At 43.2% G+C, this 20,553-nt stretch overlaps 7 protein-coding genes across 10 annotated transcripts in view; 2 read left to right on the forward strand and 5 right to left on the reverse strand.

The window, feature by feature from the left end:
* The window catches only part of RB195_007486 (uncharacterized protein), a gene marked incomplete at both ends in the record, with an annotated part of 7,604 nt that extends 1,834 nt beyond the window's left edge, over nt 1-5,770 (reverse strand). The window contains 13 exons of one of the 2 annotated variants that reach the window (XM_064181142.1): nt 483-554; nt 614-760; nt 840-924; nt 997-1,070; nt 1,152-1,244; nt 1,307-1,390; nt 2,469-2,591; nt 2,662-2,759; nt 2,836-2,888; nt 3,315-3,391; nt 4,428-4,515; nt 5,436-5,645; nt 5,697-5,770. In XM_064181142.1, coding sequence (XP_064037955.1) covers nt 483-554; nt 614-760; nt 840-924; nt 997-1,070; nt 1,152-1,244; nt 1,307-1,390; nt 2,469-2,591; nt 2,662-2,759; nt 2,836-2,888; nt 3,315-3,391; nt 4,428-4,515; nt 5,436-5,645; nt 5,697-5,770 — 1,278 coding nt within the window. Of the gene's footprint in view, nt 1-482; nt 555-613; nt 761-839; nt 925-996; nt 1,071-1,151; nt 1,245-1,306; nt 1,391-2,468; nt 2,592-2,661; nt 2,760-2,835; nt 2,889-3,314; nt 3,392-4,427; nt 4,516-5,435; nt 5,646-5,696 lie in introns of those variants that run through there. The other variant, XM_013452841.2, reaches the window with a different exon arrangement.
* A 1,689-nt stretch (nt 5,771-7,459) lies between these two features.
* RB195_007487 (uncharacterized protein) lies at nt 7,460-12,986 on the forward strand (the record flags this gene model as incomplete). 2 transcript variants are annotated; one of them, XM_064181144.1, is made up of 18 exons in its annotated part: nt 7,460-7,593; nt 7,694-7,778; nt 7,832-7,937; nt 8,003-8,144; nt 9,530-9,611; nt 10,310-10,427; nt 10,483-10,666; nt 10,756-10,791; nt 10,914-10,994; nt 11,506-11,623; nt 11,690-11,813; nt 11,868-11,914; nt 11,978-12,076; nt 12,141-12,215; nt 12,281-12,433; nt 12,490-12,644; nt 12,719-12,747; nt 12,847-12,986. In XM_064181144.1, 18 exons carry the CDS (start codon nt 7,460-7,462, stop codon nt 12,984-12,986), a joined length of 1,908 nt encoding a protein of 635 aa, XP_064037956.1. The 2 variants fall into 2 exon arrangements, with proteins under 2 accessions (XP_064037956.1, XP_064037957.1); XM_064181143.1 differs by having other exon boundaries at nt 7,460-7,582; nt 7,635-7,727; nt 11,690-11,914.
* Nucleotides 12,987-13,456: 470 nt separating this feature from the next.
* RB195_007488 (uncharacterized protein) lies at nt 13,457-16,409 on the reverse strand (the record flags this gene model as incomplete). Of its 2 annotated transcripts, XM_064181145.1 has the most annotated exons (6): nt 13,457-13,537; nt 13,672-13,738; nt 13,865-13,950; nt 14,768-14,911; nt 14,975-15,149; nt 16,372-16,409. In XM_064181145.1, 6 exons carry the CDS (start codon nt 16,407-16,409, stop codon nt 13,457-13,459), a joined length of 591 nt encoding a protein of 196 aa, XP_064037958.1. The 2 variants fall into 2 exon arrangements, with proteins under 2 accessions (XP_064037958.1, XP_064037959.1); XM_064181146.1 differs by lacking the exon at nt 16,372-16,409 and having other exon boundaries at nt 14,975-15,004.
* Nucleotides 16,410-18,016: 1,607 nt separating this feature from the next.
* Nucleotides 18,017-18,624, forward strand: RB195_007489 (uncharacterized protein; the record flags this gene model as incomplete). The annotated part of the gene is made up of 2 exons (XM_064181147.1): nt 18,017-18,195; nt 18,333-18,624. 2 exons carry the CDS (start codon nt 18,017-18,019, stop codon nt 18,622-18,624), a joined length of 471 nt encoding a protein of 156 aa, XP_064037960.1.
* A 375-nt stretch (nt 18,625-18,999) lies between these two features.
* RB195_007490 (uncharacterized protein) lies at nt 19,000-19,428 on the reverse strand (the record flags this gene model as incomplete). The annotated part of the gene is made up of 1 exon (XM_064181148.1): nt 19,000-19,428. The coding sequence occupies one exon, from the start codon at nt 19,426-19,428 to the stop codon at nt 19,000-19,002; it is 429 nt and encodes a 142-aa protein (XP_064037961.1).
* Nucleotides 19,429-19,446: 18 nt separating this feature from the next.
* On the reverse strand, nt 19,447-20,100 carry RB195_007491 (uncharacterized protein; the record flags this gene model as incomplete). The annotated part of the gene is made up of 2 exons (XM_064181150.1): nt 19,447-19,926; nt 19,975-20,100. 2 exons carry the CDS (start codon nt 20,098-20,100, stop codon nt 19,447-19,449), a joined length of 606 nt encoding a protein of 201 aa, XP_064037962.1.
* A 72-nt stretch (nt 20,101-20,172) lies between these two features.
* On the reverse strand, nt 20,173-20,535 carry RB195_007492 (uncharacterized protein; the record flags this gene model as incomplete). The annotated part of the gene is made up of 1 exon (XM_064181151.1): nt 20,173-20,535. The coding sequence occupies one exon, from the start codon at nt 20,533-20,535 to the stop codon at nt 20,173-20,175; it is 363 nt and encodes a 120-aa protein (XP_064037963.1).
* Nucleotides 20,536-20,553: the final 18 nt, after the last annotated feature.

Raw genomic sequence — 20,553 nt, forward strand, 5'->3', positions numbered from 1 at the left:
CATCATCGCTTCTTTGGTCACGTTACGAGGAGATCGTCTGATCGTCCAAGTTGCCCTAAGGTTGCTCCCAGATCTAGACCGGAAAAGGCCTAATGGTCGTAAAAGGAGTTCAGGACGTATATAGTAAAGGAAGATGTGAGGAAATTTGGGGGTTGACAAGCAGTTCAGTCGACACGTAAAGTCTCGCCAATTATGGATAGCGACGAATAGATGGACTCTATGCGAGCTCTAGCTGAGGATCCAACAGGATGGGTTATGTCTAAGGGCGACATACCCTTGCGAGGATGAATATACTCGCGCTAACACACCGTAACACGCGCTCGTCGATCAATAAGTTAGTTATAACTATGAATTCTATGTTCCCTCATTTTTATAGTCACCAGAACGTGGTTCACATAGGGTCTTAAGAATTTTAGCCATCTTACCTTACATATACATATATTCCTTTTTTATTTTCACATTGAAAACTGAATTTGACTCACATTGATCACGTGTTTGGGTGTCTTATATCGACTTGCTTTGAGACCGGTGGTGGACATCTCCTCTTCCAAACCCTATAATTTCCTTCTCTACAAACTGGAGCTTTACATTTTGACTGTTCCATCAAAATCACCTCGTAGGAAACATTAAAGGGAGCAAATCGGATTCCGTTACACGTTCGAACAGTTGGTGGATTCAAAGAATGCAGGAATACGATAACATCGGAACAATTCCATAAATGGAGCTGTTTGCATGCAATGGTGATGCTCGTATTTCGTACCTGCAACAACTGAAAGGATGACTTGATCAAATTGATGGGTTGATAGGTTGATGGGTACGTACATAGGTGTGACGCTCACCTCTCTAAGAATCACTGTACCATATGTAGGTCCCAGCACGATGGCGGAACAGGAGTGAACGTTGTCAACAATTACAGAACGACATCTGAAATTTAAAAAAAAGAGTTTTTGTGATGTGATGGTTGTAGTGCACATAGTTAGAAAAGTCTGAAAGCACCTCCATGGAGCAACAAGCATCGACGACGGATTTTTGCTAGAGCAAATTCGCAGATGAACGTCTTTGTAGACAGGCTAAGATGGTATTATTATCAATTTTTTGAGATCTTCATGCAATTTCTATAACTTTCCAATATCTCCCAAAAACACCACCACCTTAGACAGCAACTGAAATCTCTGCCATCCAGAAACTGTCACTTTTCTTCGAGATCCCGCAAGAGAGGTTACTTTACGAGGAGAAGAGGAGGGCTGGAAAAAAATGCAGATGCCTCATCAGTGTAGTTTTCTTTTTTTTTGAATAAAAATCGTACTTTTTCCATGGAGAGATCATCTATTTGGAATGGATCTTGGACAAGGCATTGCTTCATGTTGTTGATGAATTTTCGTATAGAAATCTGAAATGGTTGTTTATTCCGTTTAAACGCGATGCTCATAGGAAAATAAATGATGGACGCTACGATTGTTATTTTCATGCGTGTTTGCTTCAATAGCTGGACTCTTTGATGCTGGTGCTGTGTCAACAGCTACAATTTCCTTTGTGTTAGTATGGTAGTAGTATTGCTTTTCAACCCTGGTTGGTAATATTCGCATAGAAAAATCTAGAGTAGAAAAAGAAATCTCCTTAAAGAATAAAGAATCGTGCGATTGGAGCAGAGCAAGGCACAGGAGGCTACCGTGGTCTGCTTATGAATATCAATCTTAATAGCATCATGCCACGAATCTGGCGTGGTATGGATTTTCGTTGGAGTATATCTATATCGGGCCCGTAGATTATGAATGCAGAGGTGGCTCCGCTCTTCTCTCCCTGCATCACTGTAAACAGACGGCTTCGGAATGCGGTTCCTTACGACGTCCTCTATTGCAGTGCGCCACCCTTGCGCCCCGCCCCCGCCTTCGATTCGTCGAATGAAATGAATAGCCTACTGGGGCGTCTACAAATTGCGTGTTTTCTGCCCGGCTTGGGGAGAAATGTGAAAATTGGGCCCATTTCCTTCAGATTCTTCGACGAATCGTAGGCGGGAGCGGGGCGCAAGGGTGGCGTGTTGCAATAGAGGACATCGTAGGGAACCGCATTCCGAAGCTGTCTGCTCGCAGTGATGCAGGAAGATGAGCAGAACCACCACTGTATTCATAATCTACGAACCCATATAAGTGTACTCTAACGGAAATCCATACTACCCAGGATTCGTGGGGTGATGCCTTTAATCTAAGTATTGCTAGTTTCGTCTGCGATGTTTACTCATCTGTAAGGGTCGACTTTTTATTACTTTATTTTATTTTTATTTTATCGACTCTTCTTGCAATCATTTAGAGAAAAAAAATAATCTTTATTTATTTTGCTCCTACCATAATTTTATAGTTCTCAATCTATTTCTAGAGTTTCGTATTACAGGATTAATAGAGAACCACTAAATATAAATGTTATGCGTTATTATTTTATGTGTAAAAGTTAGGTAGTAAGTAAGAATATACCTCATTGTTATTCAGCCAAAGTTGCTCAGCTATGACAGATACCTTCACAATCTCATCATGACTGTCCATATCCTCATCATTCTCCGTCATACCCTCGAACAATACGTCCAAAGTAGAGAGGAACTGAAGAATGTGGGTTAAATCAACTTAATGTTGACGTGAAGTCATTAAGGACTTATGACTCCGTTCGAACCTTTTCCATTTGTGAACCAGAAATTCGCAATTTATCCTTTTTGAACGCATTTCTCGGACATCCGGTAGCACATCGATACATGACACAAATAAAGTCCTCTAAAGGGTGTAATAACATTTCGGGAAAAAAAACTGTGGGATTTTGTTCCGTCCCTGGCTTCGAAGAAAGACGTACCCATTTGCTCATGAACCATAGCCGTAACAATGTCTCCTCTCATGTTCATTTCCCTAAAATTTGTGATCTTATTAGGATTTTGGGGGTTATGAAAAGAAGGGTCGAAATAAGTGTCATTTGCAACAAAAGGTATGGATTTATTTATCCAGGGTTAGTACTGGATCCCTTTTTCTTTTCTGGATTCACGCGTCACATCTGTAGTGATTGACCCGACCGATACGCTCAGTAGGGAATAGGTAGTACTCGCAGGGAAAAGCCAGCAGAGCCGGAAAGCCGAAAACCCGCGGTAACACCTGTTTTTTTTGTTTTGAGTGGGCAACATTCTTGTAAATGATTACAGTTTAAAGATTTTTCTGGAAAAAATTTGTGCTGTACGCAGTGCAGGGACTGCTTTTCAATAAATGATATTTATTACTATTTATTTACTTATTTATTTATTTATTCAAATGATTGCAAAACGAGCAGAGCAACAAACTTACTCATCGGATTCGTACGAGAAATACTCCAAACCCACAAGAAGCATGTGTAGAGCTAGAATCGGCAACGTCGCGAATGTCTGAAATGAATAGAAACGAATTATTTTGAAAAAATTTTCCTTGTGCTCACCTCGCTTTTTCAGGGACCCTAAGACAGAAAATCGAAGAAAATTCATAGGACAGGTGTTATGTTTTCGCAGGGTGGTTTCTGCCACTGAAACGAGTACGTGTGGTCACGGAGTACGGTGCAGTTGCGTATGCAGTTGCGGTCGAAGCGGTACGGTGGAGCGTAGCGGTTAGAATCGAATGAGGACCCTTTCTACTACCGTTCATCGCTATACTTCGCGATGGTCCCACCTCGTTTCCAACCGCTACGCTAGACCTCGCCGCTTCGATCGTTTATGCAATCTGTTACGCAGCTGCACCGTTCGTCGTTTTGACCCGACTATGCAATTTCGCGCAGTACGCAACGCATTGTCCGCTTGGAAAGATGCAGAGTGTCGATCAACGTAGGAATCGGTGCAAATTCCACTCTAATACAGTCCTTTCTTTAGTGATCATCAAGGATATGCTGAAGGACAAGAAATATGGAGACCTCAGAAAAAAATCGTTCGTTTCAACAAGGTCAGGGTGAAAAAAAGGTGAGAAAAGTTGGAAATCAGTTTTTCTGTTGGGGCAGTTGTTGGAGTTTTTTGGAATTCCAGTTCCTTGGAAACGATTTTAGAGCGATTAAGAAATCAAAGAGTGGAAAATATTGCATTCGGCAATGACAAGTTGTCCTGCTTGATAACAGCAATAATTTTAAGTATTTAGTTGCATGAATAACGTTCTTCCGATAGGAAGTAAGGTCTTAAGGAGAGGGAATGTCCGGAAGGGAAATGTCCGTGCGGCGCGGTCGCCCGAATGAACATAAGCGCCGCTGTGGGAGCGCACGATATTCAACAAACTTCTATACTTTTCTACACTAACACGTGCAGTGGTTCCTGCCGAGAAATGCCGTAATCAATTAGGGCTCCCTGTTCCGCAACTGCACAACTCAAGCAGTCAATTAAACGCCACTATAGAGAACAGAATAATTTCCACAACTGATTAAGTTTTCAAGCATAAATCACTAACTTCTGCTCCGGAAGCATTTCGGAAAACAGCTTCACTTAGAACGTTGTCTAGTCCGATTTCCTCGACAACTTGAGACCACTGGATGACACTGAAATGCTCATATTATCAGGAAATTTGCGGTATTCTAGTGTTCAAGGAATAGAATAGCCTTCTAGTTTGAAAAAATTGTTGGTGTTGGTATCTTTTGACAGGCAGAGCAAGGAGAGGTGCACGAGTGTGAGCGTGATCACTGGTAAAGGATAAAAGGATAAAGTGATCGGGGTTAATAAATCCGCTTGGGATGCGCCCTCACGTTCGCTCAAATCCGGAATCATTTGAGGCTCACGAACGTGTAACTGGCATCTACAATGACTTGTGGGACCTAGCCGACGGGTCTACTCAGTGTTTTGTACTCCCAGACAAGTCTGGTACCAATTTATCGACCCCGGAGTGATGAAAGGTTTGGTGAGCACTAGAGCGGATTCGAACCTCCGATCGATTCGTGCAGGAAGCGGAACCTCTAATCGACTGCGCTACACCCGCCCCTGATCACTGATAATCCAGGAAAAAGCGCGTGAAATTAAAATTAATTTAATTATTGAACTAAATTAATTAAAATTAAATTAATTAATTAAATTAGAAATGAGCCTTTTATGATCCCCGTCCCTATTACAATGGAATTTACTTGAGACGGAGGAGGGATTGGAACTCGAAGAGCTTCTGCGCTTGTGCAAGTGGGGTTTCGCGGCTTATTTGAGTTATATTCATTGAATTCCGGGCATTGAACGACAATGGAGTTGTCTGCCTTCTATCGCGTAAAAAGGTAGCACCGTAAAGGGTATGGCTGCTCCTCACACCTTTTTTTTCTGGATTGCTAAAAGAATTGAGAGGGATCACGCTCTTACCTATGAACTATACTTCTACTCTCATCCTTTTGTGGTAAGATCTCTACAACGTCAATTTCGGGATACGCTGCCTCGGATGAGAATGAGAAAATTAGAAAAAAAATAATTTTCACATACTACTAACCCTAGACGGTCCAAATTCCTTGATTGACACTCATCGATAAGCGCATGCGCACCTTCAATGGCGGTTCGACGTCCCGGTGATTCCGTGTTTTGCTCGACAGCTTCCGATCGGCCAGTTGGTGTTTTTGGAACAGAGAAATCTAGCGGAAGAAATGATTCCAGCAGAAATTCCCCACGTAACCATACCCAAACTCGGATCGTCATTCTGTGACTGGAAAACTTGGGATGACCGATAAAACCAATAAAGGAAACCAATAAAAACCTTTCTAATCGTTTACGGATTTGTTGTATTGACAGAATCCTTAGTTGGTGGTTGGTTCTGATTGAAAACTCCATTTTTTAATTCTCTCAAACGTTTTGAAAAGTGTTTGAAGTGAAAATGTTCACGCAAACAGAAAACCGCTATGGTTAGAAAAAAATTATAGCTGTTCATTTGATGCAGAATACTCCAATATAAGAAGAAATCCCCATGCTTTTTGAAAATTTCAGAATCGATTTGCAGAAACAACGAAAAACCGGGGAAGCTTTGGATTTTCTGGACATAAGCATTTTAGTACAAAAGAAAAGGAACACAATTTATTACATGATGGCGCTCGTTGTGGAAAGTGAATGAAATTTTTGCATGCCAATTTTGGAAGTGCTGAGCGTTCCAAAATAAATTTATTCATCGATTTGGGGATTTCGGCTCGGACATCCATGGCACGCCATGAAAGCAATGAAAAATGGAAATAGAAGAAAATAATTTTAAGTTCGTTAACTAAGAGAAACGGATTTATCAAGCACATTTTTAGTATTTTACTAATATTTCCCAAGAACTTTTCAAGAAATTCTCTAGGGAAATCATATGAGTGACGAATATATTGCTTAAAAAGAGTAGTTAATTGACAATACATGTCTGGGAAATTGGGCTAAATTTCATATTCAGCAGTAAGTGACAAACAGCTGTCATTAGTAATGAAATCGTGGCGAAATGGTGACGGTGAATGACAATGGAATCGAATTTCAACAACAACAACAACAATAACACCGCTAAATGCTGAGAAGCAGATGGATCACCATGGTTACACGCATATGGTGCATTGGTGAAAACAACTGGCTGCGGTAGGCGGACAAATCTATTTGTGTAGGGAATTTTTCGCCTACATTAAATATTTCATATGATACTAACTTTTTTTGTTAACCTAAAGAAATTAAAATTTATTTTTTTCCCTTCAAAACTAAGGAAAAAGTTAAGATGAGAAGGTGGGGAGATCGGATGTAATGCAGTTGATGATGTGAATATTTGAAGCAGATGCAATCCACTTGTTAAACTGAAATAAACATCAATATTAAAATAAACATCAGTAGTATAATCAGTAAACAATAAACAAAATTTTCGAAAGAATAGCACTACAGAGGAAAAATACACAATAAATATTCAATAATATTGTTTATTAAAGACATTACTCTACGAATCTGGGGTGGTACGGATTTCAGGTGAAATATTCGTTTACGGGATCGTAGATTATGGAGAGGAGGGTGATTCTGTCCATTTCTTCCTAATTGCCGTAAAAAACGGTCCGTAAGATACGGCTTCGAGCGCTCCGGAGCGCTATTTTCTACAACGAGTTCGATTGGAGCGCGCCAGCCTTGTGCACGCGCCGCATCTTCCGGATCGTTTTTTACGGCAATTAGGAAGAAATGGACGGAATCACACCCCTACCCATAATCTATGATCCCGTATACGAATACTCTACCTGAAATCCGTACCACCTCAGATTCGTGGGGTGATGCCTTTAAGCCAGGTGTTTCTTGTTTAGGACTATGCGCAAACAAAGCGACGTCCTGTCGCTCCGACCCTGTCGTCACCTTCACGGCACGTTCCCGACGGAATGAGCGTACAGCTTACATCTCACCGGGTTGTGTTTTTGACGTATTATGGAATGTTTCACTATCCCCGACGATATACGTCTGTAGAATGTTTTGTCATGATTACAGTGGGTATATATTAGTTCAGTATAGAGTAGTGAGGTTCATTCCTTCTGGATGCTGAGCTACGAGTGGGACGAAGGCGAGCCATTATCTGCACGTGGAGACGACTCAACTGGACAGCTCACCGAGCGAAGGAACCACACACTTCTTAGGCCCATTTACATCAATGCTGTCGAAGTTGGCTACGCGTAAGTGATCATTGTTGACGCTTGAAGGTGTTCGCTTTGAGAGTGTAGAAGACGTTGGCGCCAAGTGCGTCGAAGCTGACGCAGAGGATACTGAATTCAGATACACGCAATGCGACAAGGACAAACGTCTCAACGTACGCGGCGTAACGATAGCACTTTGGTACTTCATCTCGAAGGGACATCAGGCATCCATTCAAAGATCTACACTGATACGATGATGTTATTCTGTACGTTTCAGACCGTGGCGATGCTACCGTACTGCTTTAAAACATACCCGGACAAGTCTTCTTCATGGCCTGAGTTAATGGCACTTTTCAAGATGAATCTAATCGAGTTCACGCCTGGTAGAGTTGTAGATACATCTGATCGTCCAAAAAGTGAATTCCACGGAGATCTACTAGTTTTCTAGGATATGGAAGCGAAAAATACACAGAGGTCAATCGAATTCTAGCGAATCGTGCTGCAGATACTGGAGGCTGCATCGTTGCTCGTTCACAAATGCATAACATCATAGAAGAGAGGCCCACATTGGATAGGACTGTAGAGAAGAGGTCAGAGATAGAGGAAATGGAGACAACCGCAAAAAAATACAGCCCCCAGCAGAATGATAGGTGGTTGGGTGTTTTTGCTGAAAAAAAGGGCTCACTGCCAAGAAACACTATTCACCAACGTAAACATTGCCGACTTTATTTTTATCGGTACTGCTTATGGATAAGCTATGATTACTGCGCTCATCCAGGCCGCAATACCTCAATTGCAAATCTACATATTGCTAAAATCGGTCGAAACCACTTGAGACCGGAAGCAACGGGGGAAGAGGGTGCGCCCGAAGTAGCACGGGGTAACTTGCGGTTGCGATCGGAGCGAGACCCTCGCTTGCTCCCAGAGACTGCAGAGGCATCGCCAGCTCTACCGGTCCACTTTGAGCGCTACCGCGAATTTAAAGGCAACACCCCAAGAGTCTGACGTGGTATGGATTTTCGTTGGAGTATTCGTATACGGAATCGTAGATTATGGAGATAAGGGTAATTCTATCCATTTCTTCCTAATTGCCGTAAAAAACGGTTCGGACGATACGGCTTTGAGCGATTTTCTACAACAAGTTTGATTGGAGCGCGCAAGCCTTGTGCACGCGCCGCATCTTCGTCGAATTTGGCGCACTGCAATAGAGGACGTCGTAAGGAACTGCATTCCAAAGCCGTTTGTTTACAGTAATGCAGGGAGAGATGAGCGGAGCCACACCTGTATTCATAATCTACGACCCGATATAGGTATACTCCAGCCAAAATCCATACCACGCCAGATTAGTAGGGTGATGCCTTTAATTGCGCCGGGGTTTACGTGGTTCTGATACTGCTACCGTTCGTCATCAATTTGCTTCAGCCTACCTCAAAGATAAGTTATTTTCGTTCCTAGGGAAGCTTAGAAGCGAAGCGGCGAAGTTATCCTAACCAAACAATGAAAACTCAGGAGGAAGTACTGCATATATTGCGAGCAGTACAAGGATCCGTAGCTGTGAAGGTCCTCAATCGCTGCTATTGCATGAAAAACGTGATTCTTCGTAGTAAGACTGACCAAGGAATCTTACCGTAAAGCAAGCGGAACCCACCGCTTGGTCTCCTTGTTGATAAGTTCAGTGACTAGAAAAGAAGTAAAGGGCAGAAACTTTCTCTTTCATACTCTCGCTTTTTTCATGTCTTTTCTTTCAGCCGTAGCTGTAATTATCGGTCGAGAAGTTTCGCTAGAATACGGCGCATGAGCGCCCAACCACCGCTTTTGCCATTTGAACCATTTTCTAAGAGAGCAGTGTTAGTATACGCTAATATCTGCTGGCTGATTTAAGATCGCTTGGTCATTTCTAGACCCAATCCTTTAGATCTTTGTATATCATGTACAATTCCTACTAATAACACCCTTTTCATAATTCATAATTTAGGCTTCTTATGCCCTCATTCAATCATAACGACATCATCTTTCCTGTAGATGGCCCATTAGGTAGATGTGGTCCATCGCTTCGGGTGCGTTTCAAACATATAGCTTCTATTAGGTTGTCAAGATATAAATGAGATCTCTGACCCATTTCATTACAAATCACAGTTCAAGGAAAGAAAAAAAAAACTTTATTCCATGATATATTCTCCACAATTATCAATGACCATTCTCCATAGAGCGCGCAGGTAAACGGACAGCCAAATTCGAACCTCTTCGAAGTTTTCGAACCTCTTCTCAGCCAACTCGTGCAGCGTCAAGCGGAAAAGGTAGCAGTCTGAAGGTGCCATGTTTGGGGAGTAAGGCGGATGTGGCAGAACACTCCAATTGAGCTCTTCGAGTTTTTATCAAGACTTTCTTCTCCGTCTAGAAAGCGCGTGAACCACCTGAAACATCGACTTCTCGAAATACAGTCCTCTCCAAAGCTCGAGTGCAGAGTTTGAAGGGGTTCGGCCGCACTCTTGCCTTGTTTCAAATCGTGGAGCATACTCACACGAACGATGAATTTCTGGTCCAACATTTTCTAAAAGAACCAGAAAATTTTAAATGCAAGCAATCGAAATTTGCAAATAACAAACTGAAAGCGAACAAAATAGTGAACAAACGGAAAATCGCAGCCTTATATTTTGTGGTATTTTCGAAAATAGGGCTGCTACGAAAGTCTCAATTATATCTTGAAAATCTAATAGTTCCTTCCAGTTATTAAGGAAAAGTATGGTGTTTTCAGTCCACTCTAGAATGTCCACTATCAGATCCGGATTGGCCACGATGTTCAGCACAGCAGATGGTGCTTCGAGATCAGCGACATTGGCTCACGAAACTATGTGCTCTTGTACCTGAACAAGGTAACGGTGTATGATTTCTGGCTCCTTTTCTGTCCATATCAAACACATGGTTCAGTGGCTTGGCGTGCTCTTCTTCATGCAGTAGTGTCATTCAAACCTTCGATGCCTCTACCTCCAGTGAAGCTTCCTCCGAGATGTTTAACTCATGCTCATCGAAGGGTATATCCGCCGGAGACAAATCCAGTAGATGGAAAGGGTTACAGTTATGCAAGAGGTCTCACAAGAAGATATGGCTACGAGTAAGTCATGAAATCTACAGTGAATAATTCAAAATTTTCAATTATACAAAAAATTGGTGGTTTGAAAAAAAAACAGCTATTGTTTTCAGATCAAGTGAGACGGTTTCTGGGATAAGTCGTGAATGGTTAGTAGTCCCTCAACAACGATTCTGCTATAGTGTGCATCTATGTTCATAAAAAATGCAGCGACTACCTTCCTAGAAGGAGTCCTCCAACGATCTAGTTTCTTCTAAATATAGTGTTTTAGTAAGTATAGCCGCACGCCACGGTCAAATACTATGGGAGGGCGACGTTATGTTAGAGAAGTACACAGAAGATACGAAATCAAGTCTGTTTTACAGCCTAATATTTGAAGGTGTCACCCCACGAATCTGACGTGGTATGGTTTTTCGAGGGTCAAAGGTTAAACGGGAACGTAGATCGCAAAAACGGGTGGGATCTCGCTCATCTCTCCCCGGATCACTGTAAACAGACTGCTTCGGAATGCGTCCCTGCGAGGTCCTCTATTGCAATGCGCCACCCTTGCACCCCGCCCACGCCTGCGATTCGTCGAAAATCCACTCGGACGCCACCATAAGCAATTCATTTCATTCGACGAATTGCAGGCGGAGGGCGGGGCGGTAGGGTGGCGCATTGCAATAGAAGACGTCGTAAAGAACCGCATTCCGAAGCCATCTGTTTACAGGGATGCAGGGCAGGGTGAGATGAGGGAGATACCACTCGTTTTTGCAATGTACGCCTCCGTATAGTGTTTGGCCGTCGGAAATCCATATCACGTCAGATTTCTGGGGTGATACCTTCAATGTAGTACAAATAAAAGTTCATCTTGACCATTACAGTCACTCGTCAAATCACTTCCGACCGCATGAATCTAGAACATTGGGATCAGGAGATAGCGACAAGCATCTTGACGATTTGCTTCCGGAATATTTGAGGCCGCCTAAGGATCCATTCGAGGTGATGCGCGCAACGCTCGATTCAACAGAAGTTTCTTCTTTCTGGAGATACTGAGAAATATTTTAGGATGAACCACGATTTGCTGACAGCACGACATTACCAAACTACTTGGGAAATCCGAATTCTATCTATCGCCTTCGGCCGCATAAAAGCGGTTCATACGGCAGCTCTGAGACATCGACTGGATCAAGTTCGTCATCTAACCATTACAACGGATACTTCAAAAGTTCTGGTACATCTACAGAAAAAATTACCGATACCCAGCAAACAGCAAAGGACACAGAGGGAAAGGTTTGATAGGGGAGGGAGTCAATAAAGACTGGATGTTACCATTGGAACGCGAACCATTTTCAGACAACGAATGAGAGAACGAGCAGCTCTGAGGAACGATCACTAGATCCACTTAATCCTGTATACTCGAAGGAATACGTTGGTTACTCCACTACCTCGGATGTAAGTAAGATTTGAGTGCGTAATTCCATTGCTAAATGGGAATCCTCAAATCCTGATCCTTCAGTGGCCTACCGAGGCGATGCTAACAAATGAGGAAAAATGTGCAATCAAACTGTCACAGATTTTTGGTTGGAGAAAAGTAAGAAAATTAGGTGTACGACGATGTAAATAAGCCATTAAAAAACTAAAAAAATTGATCTTGAGGCTGTCCGCGTGGTTAGGAAACATCCACGTGTGCGTGTCGTAAGTCGCCTCGTCGATTTTGCGCTCATAGAGGCGGACGAAGATGATGATGACAAACCTGGAGAAGATGTTATCAACTATATTGATCTCGTCAATATGTTAAAGGGAACTGACGTGAGTCTCGGATCGTTTTCTTTCTGTTATAAACACTCAGAACTTGTTTATTACAGGCCTCTACATCTAACAAAATTGAAGTCGATCAAGGAAACCTAATCGATTTTTCAGATGATATTTTAATCTCCACAGCTACTACCACGAACACAACACTAAACACAACTATGACCGCCGAATCCACACCGCCTCAACCATTGTCACTTCTCGATATGTAGATAGGATACATCCAACTGTTTACAATTAACGGATTAAGCACTATTGCTCCATACATGCCCCAAAGTACAGCAACGAATTGAACAGCGATGATACACTAAGTGATGTATTTTGTTTGAACTGACCTATTGATTGATCACGCAAACCTAAACGTGACCTCGTCTCTTAAGTTAAGTTCCTTTTAAAAGAATTTTTTTTAGGTAGTCATGAAGTATGGTTGAGGCTAGTGCGATTTCCCTTAATACTTGGAGTGTGTTCACAAATAGAGTTGTTGCTTACGTTGATTGTTATTGTGGAGGTAATAAACAATAGTTTGTTGGAACGCGATATCCATGAGTAGAGGTAATTCATATAGCTGCGTCAAAATAACGTGAAACACGGATATTTGCGTAAGCGGCCGCGCGGTCAAAGCGCGCGGCAGAGCGTGGCGGTTGGGGTCGTGTAAGGATCCTCGCTACCGCCACCCATCTCTGCGGTTCGCCGCGGTCCCACCTCGATTCCAAGCGCTGCGCTCCACCGCACCGCTTCGAGCGCGCAGCCGCTTACGTAGCTGTCAGTGCTTCATGTCGTTTTGGCCGGACCATACGTAAGAGTCATTTAGGCTCGGTGGAAAGCTCACACCAATTTGTCAATTTGTTAAGTGTATCCGCAATGTTGATCCGGTTGTTTGGACCAAGTTGCGGACATGGGGAACATTACACAGTTGTCTGATCTCTTGTGCTTGGATCTACACTTCATCACTTCGTGTCGTCTACAGTTTCTCTGCTTTTCGAAAGATGTTAAACCTTGATTAAACATTCATTCATGTATTCATCTGTAAAGACAAGCAACACGGTATGTCCCAGAAGGTTTCTCTATCAGGTTGCAGCCGAATTCCCTCTTGGGACCCATCTGAAAATAGAGGACGAAACAAATTAATGACATTCTGACTTCTGATTCTGAATTATTCGTTGCTGAAAGTACAGGATTTCATGGGAAAGCAGTTAACATTACTGTATAAAAAGCAGTTAACATTACTACTGTACCTGTCTCAACTGTCCGTACCAGTTTTGGGCAGCTTCTCTAGCCAGTGTTTCGTAGTGCACGCTTTGTCTAAAGTGTAAGTTGGAACTTTTTTACATTCTCTTTTCTATTTTCCTAGAGCAAATTTAACCGAAATGTGATCCAAAATGCTGCTGTGAGTTATTGCAATGCGAATATACTGGACGTAAATATTACCTGACATATTCAGTATATGTCAGACCATTAGTTCTTCTATTTGTTAGAAAATCGAGCGCAAGAACTTCCAGTTCACAGCTGTACCTCTGCAAATTTCTGAGTTGGATGAGGTTAAAAGTCGGAGTCAAAATTTTTCTAAGATGGTGTGTCTACAAATCTGCAAATTTGATTTTTAAGGTTTTTTTATGCTCACAACAAAAATCAAGAGTTTAGTAAACAAGCACTGTCAAATTCATTGATTTTGTTCAAGAATGCTGCGTTTATTTAAAGGCATCACCCAAGAATCTGAGGTGGTACAGATTTCAGGTGGGTTTAACTTATACAGGATCGTAGATTAGGGAGAGGGGGGGGTTGATTCTATCCATTTCTTCCTCATTACCGTAAAAAAACGGTCCGGAAGATGCGGCGCGAGCACGAGGCTGGTGCGCTCCAACCGAACTCGTTGTAAAAAATAGCGCGCCGAAACCGTGGTGTGATGACATTAAAAACACTCATTATACCGATTATACTTATACGGGCTCGTAAATTGTGGGAACGAGGGCGATTCTGCTCGTTTCTTCCTGCGTACTCTGAACAGACGGCTTCGGATGCAGTTCCTTACGACCCGCTTATTGTTGCAACGCACCACCTTTGCGCCCCGCCCCCGTCTGCGATTCGTCCGCATGGATTTTCGACGTATAGCAGGCGGGGCGGGGTTGGGCGGAGCCCAAAAGTGTTGTACATTGCAACATAAACTGTCATAAGAAACAGCATTCCGGGGTCGTCCGTTTCCACTGATACAGGAGGAGAAACGGACGGAATCACTCTCTTCCACACAATCTAGGACCCCGTATAGGTATAACCCACTTGAAACCCGTACCGTCCCAGACGCCTTTAATGCTACGCATGAGAAATTGTACTGACCATGCTCGGATTTTGCCTCTTAGCCACGTCAACATGCACAAACAACGGCTCTCGAATGTATGATGGGAGAGCACGTGAATTCCCACAGTAAGGCAAAACTTGAAGGGTTTGAGCTGAATGCGCGAGCAAGAGAAGATGGAGAACCTGCAGAAAACATAAATTTCATACATTAGAATTGGTCTAAGCTGTTACTGCACTGGAGCTTACCACAGGAATTACAGCCGTCGGGATAGACATTGCCGCAGAATGATTGAGCCGTGTGTCCGTACTAGTTTTATAGGGAAATCGAACAGGAGCTTCGTTTTTCGATGAAACTGCGCTACGTAATGCTTGTGGATGAGTATGCAATCGTGTGCTTATAAACAGAACAGTGCTCAGAGTGCTAAATGGTTTAACAGCAGTAAAGATGCACTATTGATGGTGTCGATTACCATAACGGCGTGGAATGATCTTGTGAAAAGATGTAGGTGTTTTTTGGAAAGGCATAGGTACTGTACGGTACTGAAGCGACTGATCAGAACACGGTGAAAATGTATTGCTGTTAAAAGCATCACCTCACGAATTTGGGGTGGTGCGGGTTTCAGGTGGGTTATGCCTATGTGGGGAAGAGTGTGACTCCGTTCATTTCTTCTTAACTGCCGTAAAAAAACGGCCCGGAAGATGCGGCTTCGAGCGCTCCGGGACGCTATTTTCTACAACGAGTTCGATTGGAGCGCGCCAGCCTTGTGCTCGCGCCGCATCTTCCGGGCCGTTTTTTTTTATACGGCGATTAAGAAGAAGAAATGGACAGAATCATCCTCCATCCCATAATCATAACCCACCTAAAACCCGTACCACCTCAGATTCGTGGGGTGGTGCCTTTAAGTTTTGTTTTCATGTGGTGATCTGCTCATAGAAGTCTGCGGAGAACTGGTCAACGGGGACTTCTCCACTTTCTCGGGAAACCAGTGAACGTATGTTACGAGATTACTGTGTTCCTTGTCTTATGAAAGGGAATTTAATTCTTCATTTCTGATTTCTTCTTCCTTCTTTGTTTCTTTCTTTAATTTCTTTCTTTCTTTAAGAGTAATTTCATTTTAAGAGTAATCTAATTAAGGTAATTTCTTTAAGAGAGCCGTTAGTTTATGGAACTACAGCGACGGATATTCTCTGCATTTCCAGCATGAAATAAAATGTCGATAATGATCCGATGACAGATTTCATCCGGGAGAATTTCGTACAGGTTTGGCTAAGCCTCTTCATGTCTACAATTCTGTGTTGAAATAACCAGTTAGTTATCGCTGTGCTATACCACTAAAGGTCCGTATTAAAGCCATTCCGGTTCCATAATTTGCCTGTATGTACAGCCAAAAAAAGATTTTTCAGCACGATCATACAGTAAGAGTATTGCATCTCATTAATGTAGAACAACAGAGCAAATAAAAATCTTCCTCGCACTGTTCAGCTCGGTCCTCCATGCTTCTATTGTGTTCCTGACGAAGAGTGCATACCGTTCCTTCTTTCTGATATAAGAAATACTTTTTGAACTTTTTATAAAATATGCTTGCTGCTCAGGTTTGGAACTGGAAAGAGAAGCAGACATAGGTCGTGGTCATAAGCATTACCATTCATATCTTGTTATGGACTTCCAGACCGCTGTCATACTTCTGAAAAAGGTGAAGTGTCCAAGTGTAGGTCATAAGTACTGGTTTTCGAAATGTGGGATTCTTCCCATAAAATTCTAACGCTTTTTCCAAGTTCCCGATCTAATATTTAACATTACGTAGTCGTAGAAGTGGACGGGTGTAGCGCAGCCGGTTAGAGGTTCCGTTGTCTGCACGATCGATCGGTGCTTCGAATCCGCCCTGGTGCTCACGAAGCCTTTCATCCCTTCGGTGTCGATAAATTGGTACCAGACTTGTCTGGGAGGATAAAAACACTGACTTGACAAATCCGGTCCGAATCGATCGACCCGAAGCGGATTGACTAGCGCCAAACACTTTATCCTTTATCCTTTAATCATAGAAGTAATTATGCTGGGGTTTTGTTTCACCCCTAAATCTACTGCGGCGAAAAAAGATGAACGGATGTAAAATTTGATGACGCCATCTTCGTCATCACAATCAGGCAGATCCGGAACTTCTTCAGGCTCTTTATTTGCTTCATTCGTCTATGGAAGCGACAGGAGATAGAACGTCTTAAAGATACATTAACTCTTAATATTGCCCATGTTCAACTGTGCTTGAATCTTCGCATATTAAATAGTTTTTTTATTGATATATTTATTTATTTATTATTATTGATTATCTTAGTTTCTTTTATTGATTTCCTTAAGGTGTGGCCAAGATTGGTATTATTGATTTTGAAGGCGAAAACGCCATCCAATTAGCTGTTAATAAACATTACAAATAAAATAAAAGTAAGAAGAACAAAATAAGCAAATAATAAATAAATTAATTAATTAATAAAATACAAATAAGTAAACATAGTTAATAACAACAATACCAATCTTGGCCACAGCGCAAGCAAAAAAAAACAATAAAAAAAACAAGAAACACTGACTCTTCAACGGGTTTGCTTAAAGGCATCACCCCGCGAATCTGAGGTGGTACGGATTTCAGGTGAAGTATTCGTTTACGGAATCGTAGATTATGAGGAAGAGGGTGATTCCGTCCATTTCTTCCTAACTGCCGTGAAAAACGGCCCGGAAGATACGGCTTCGGGCGTTCCGGGGCGCTATTTTCGGTTGGAGCGCTCCAGCCTTGTGCCCCAGCCGCATCTTCCGAGCCTTCAAAAATTTTGTGCGAGATAAGCTCACGGCAAGAATGATGAATTTAGTAAGAGACATTGCTACACGGTTGGTAGTCATCGGCGCTCATTTGTGTGAAATAAACATGGATTTTTTTTGGTGAATTAGTGCAGACGGTATACGGATACTGTAAGCTAGATAAACCGTGTATTTATCCCAATTTGGAATTATAGACAGATTTTCACATCCTTAAAGAAAAACTTCATGAACCGATCGCCGATGTAATCCGGTTGTATTAATGCTGGAAAACTATCTCTCGCACAAAATTTCATAGAAACGGAAAAGAAGACCCTCTTGCGTAAGAGAGGGAAATGAGTGAACTCATCTTATGCTTTCAGTAGTTCGATTAAACAGAATCCTTTGAGTAACGCGTTTCAGTGACGAGCAGCGCGCACACAAAGCTGGTGCGCTCCAGTCGAACTCGTTGTAGAAAGGAGCGCTGCATTTAACTCCTTAACGAAATGTCTGTGGTCGACCCCCATCACCAACGAAGTCAAGCTGCGAGTCTACCTATCCGCAATTCGCCCCATCATGATGTACGGATCGGAGACTTGGGCAGCACCATCAAATGGTTATGGAGAGGTTTGACTGCACGGAACGAAAGCTGCTTAGACGGCTACTTGGCTACTTTTGGCCTAGGGTATGCCACAATGAAGATCTTTACGCAGAAATTGATGTGGTTTACCGGCGGATGACACGTGGAAGATATCAACATCTTGCACCGCCTTCGAAAGCGGCTTAAGTAAATTGTCTTCGCTTCTTTGGTCATATATTAAGGAGACCGGCAGGTCGCCTTGTCCAACGAGTTCTGAAGAGTTTGTTGGGTTCGAGCTGGAAGAAGCCACCTGGCCGAAAACGGAAGTTCTGGACTGATGTGGTAAAAGAGGACCTGAGGACACTCGGCATGGATAGGCAGTTCAGGCGAGACGTAAGGTTTCGCAGAACATGGAATAGCGACGAATGGATTGATTCTGTGCAAGCTCTCGCAGAAGATCGAGAAGGTTGGGCAGAGCTGTGTTCAAGGACGGCACACCTCGGCGAAGATGCGGGTAATCGCGTCAGGCGATGACATCAGCCCGCCGATTAAGTCAAGTAAATCACTAAAGGGAATTGAGAATAACCAAGGTCATCACCCAACTCATCAATTACATCCTGCTCCTATCTAATCGTGGAATGATCCCCTCATATGGTCAATATCGTAATATCCCGAATTTAAATGCATCACCCCACAAATCATCACAATTCGTAATAGATTTGTGGGCGCATCACCTTACAAATCTATTACGAAGTGGCCTTAGCGCATCTCTGCTGAACATCTCTCTCGTAGCTGCCGTTGTTCTTCAGCATACAGCCCAGGTAACAGAACTCATCGACGAGTTCTATCGGTTGTCCGTCCACCCTGGTTCCCGTTCGAGATTCTCCAAGAGATCCACATCTGTTTGCATTAATCAGGGCGTAGACGTAGTCCGTAGGCTGCAACCAGCTTCGATACAAGGTTGACAACATGTTGAAGTTTCGTACTGCTTTCTGCGAATATAACAACATCGTCGGCGTACTCGAGGTCAGTCAAGGGGCACCCTGATGGTGCTAAGACAATGTCGACAGGACACTGGTCGACTGTTCTTCGCATGTCGTCGATGGCGAAATTGAACGGGAAGGGTCCTGCCACCGTCCCTTGTCTTACTCCAGTTACCACTTCAAGCCGTGTTGTACATCCGGCTGGTGTTCGAACTGCAGCAGTTGTTCGTTGATTCATGTCATCAAGCAAGCGAACGAACTTTCCTGGTACTCCATCGGCGCGAAGCGCTTTGAGAAGACGGCCTCGGTGAGGAGAGTCGAACGCGGCTTCAAAGTCCAGAAACGCTAGTTGCATTGGTTTCGAATACCGCTGTCAGATGTCGATCACTCTCCTGACGATGAACACCTGGTCAATCGTAGATCGGCCAGGACGAAAGCCAGCTTGCTCGTCGCGCGTTGTTTCTTCGCGATGTTTAATGAGTCGGTCCAGGATAATGCGCTCCAGTACCTTGTACATAACACGCAGCAAAGAGATTCCTCGATAATTCCTTGCGTCCATGACGGATAACTTCTTGTGGAGGGGAATTATGATAGCGTTTCTCCACGAATCAGATATCCTTTCGTTTATCCATATTGAACGGATGATCTTTGTCATCTCACGAATCCCAGACGGAGGAAGATATTTTAGCATTTCTGCGCTAATCCCGTCGTCTCCACCAGATTTTCCATTCTCCATTTTCTGAATACAGACCAGGGCCTCCGACTCGGTCGGTGGCTCCTCGTTAACCGCATATGTCGGTCTATGAACGTGTTCGAGTTCAGGAGCTGACGGTGCTAGCCGGTTCAGCAAGGTCTTGAAGTGTTAATTCCAAATTGGAAGGGTTGCTTCACCGACAGCTACCCTGTTAGCAGTGTTGAGGACATGGGAACATCTTTTCATTTTGCCGCTATACTGTTTTAGTAGGTAGGTAGGTTTTGCGTAGGTTTTCCGCGGGTTCCTGTCCTCCCACGCCTTCTCAAACTCCATCGCTCTTGACGTTCACTCGTTATCGCGGTCTTGCTGCAGTTGACGACGCAGCTTCCATCTAAGACGCTTTTCCTAGCTGAAGTCACCAGCGCTGCGCGCGACACATACAGAATTGTATGTGGATTTTGTTTTCGCAGATGCAAAGGCAAACTTCTTCCGCGGCAATAGAACCGGGAGCGTTTCCCTTGCAGCGTCCTGGATGCACTTTGTGAAGGAATCATCATCGCTAAGCTTCTTCCTGGTCCGTACTCCAACATGAATAGACACACGTTGGCAGAATTTTCTTCTGCATTCATCGTCTTTCAGACCTGCCGATTTTCGGTTGGAGAGGAACTCCTCGGTTTCTCTTGTGGAACCGTAACTTGAAGCTGAGAAGAAGTGGACGGTGGTCAGAGTCGAATGCGACGTCCCAAACAGCTCTAGATTTTCGGACATCTGACTGAGGAATGTTTC

Source organism: Necator americanus, chromosome I (assembly GCF_031761385.1).
Source record: "Necator americanus strain Aroian chromosome I, whole genome shotgun sequence".
In the NCBI taxonomy this organism is placed as follows: Eukaryota; Metazoa; Nematoda; class Chromadorea; order Rhabditida; family Ancylostomatidae; genus Necator; species Necator americanus.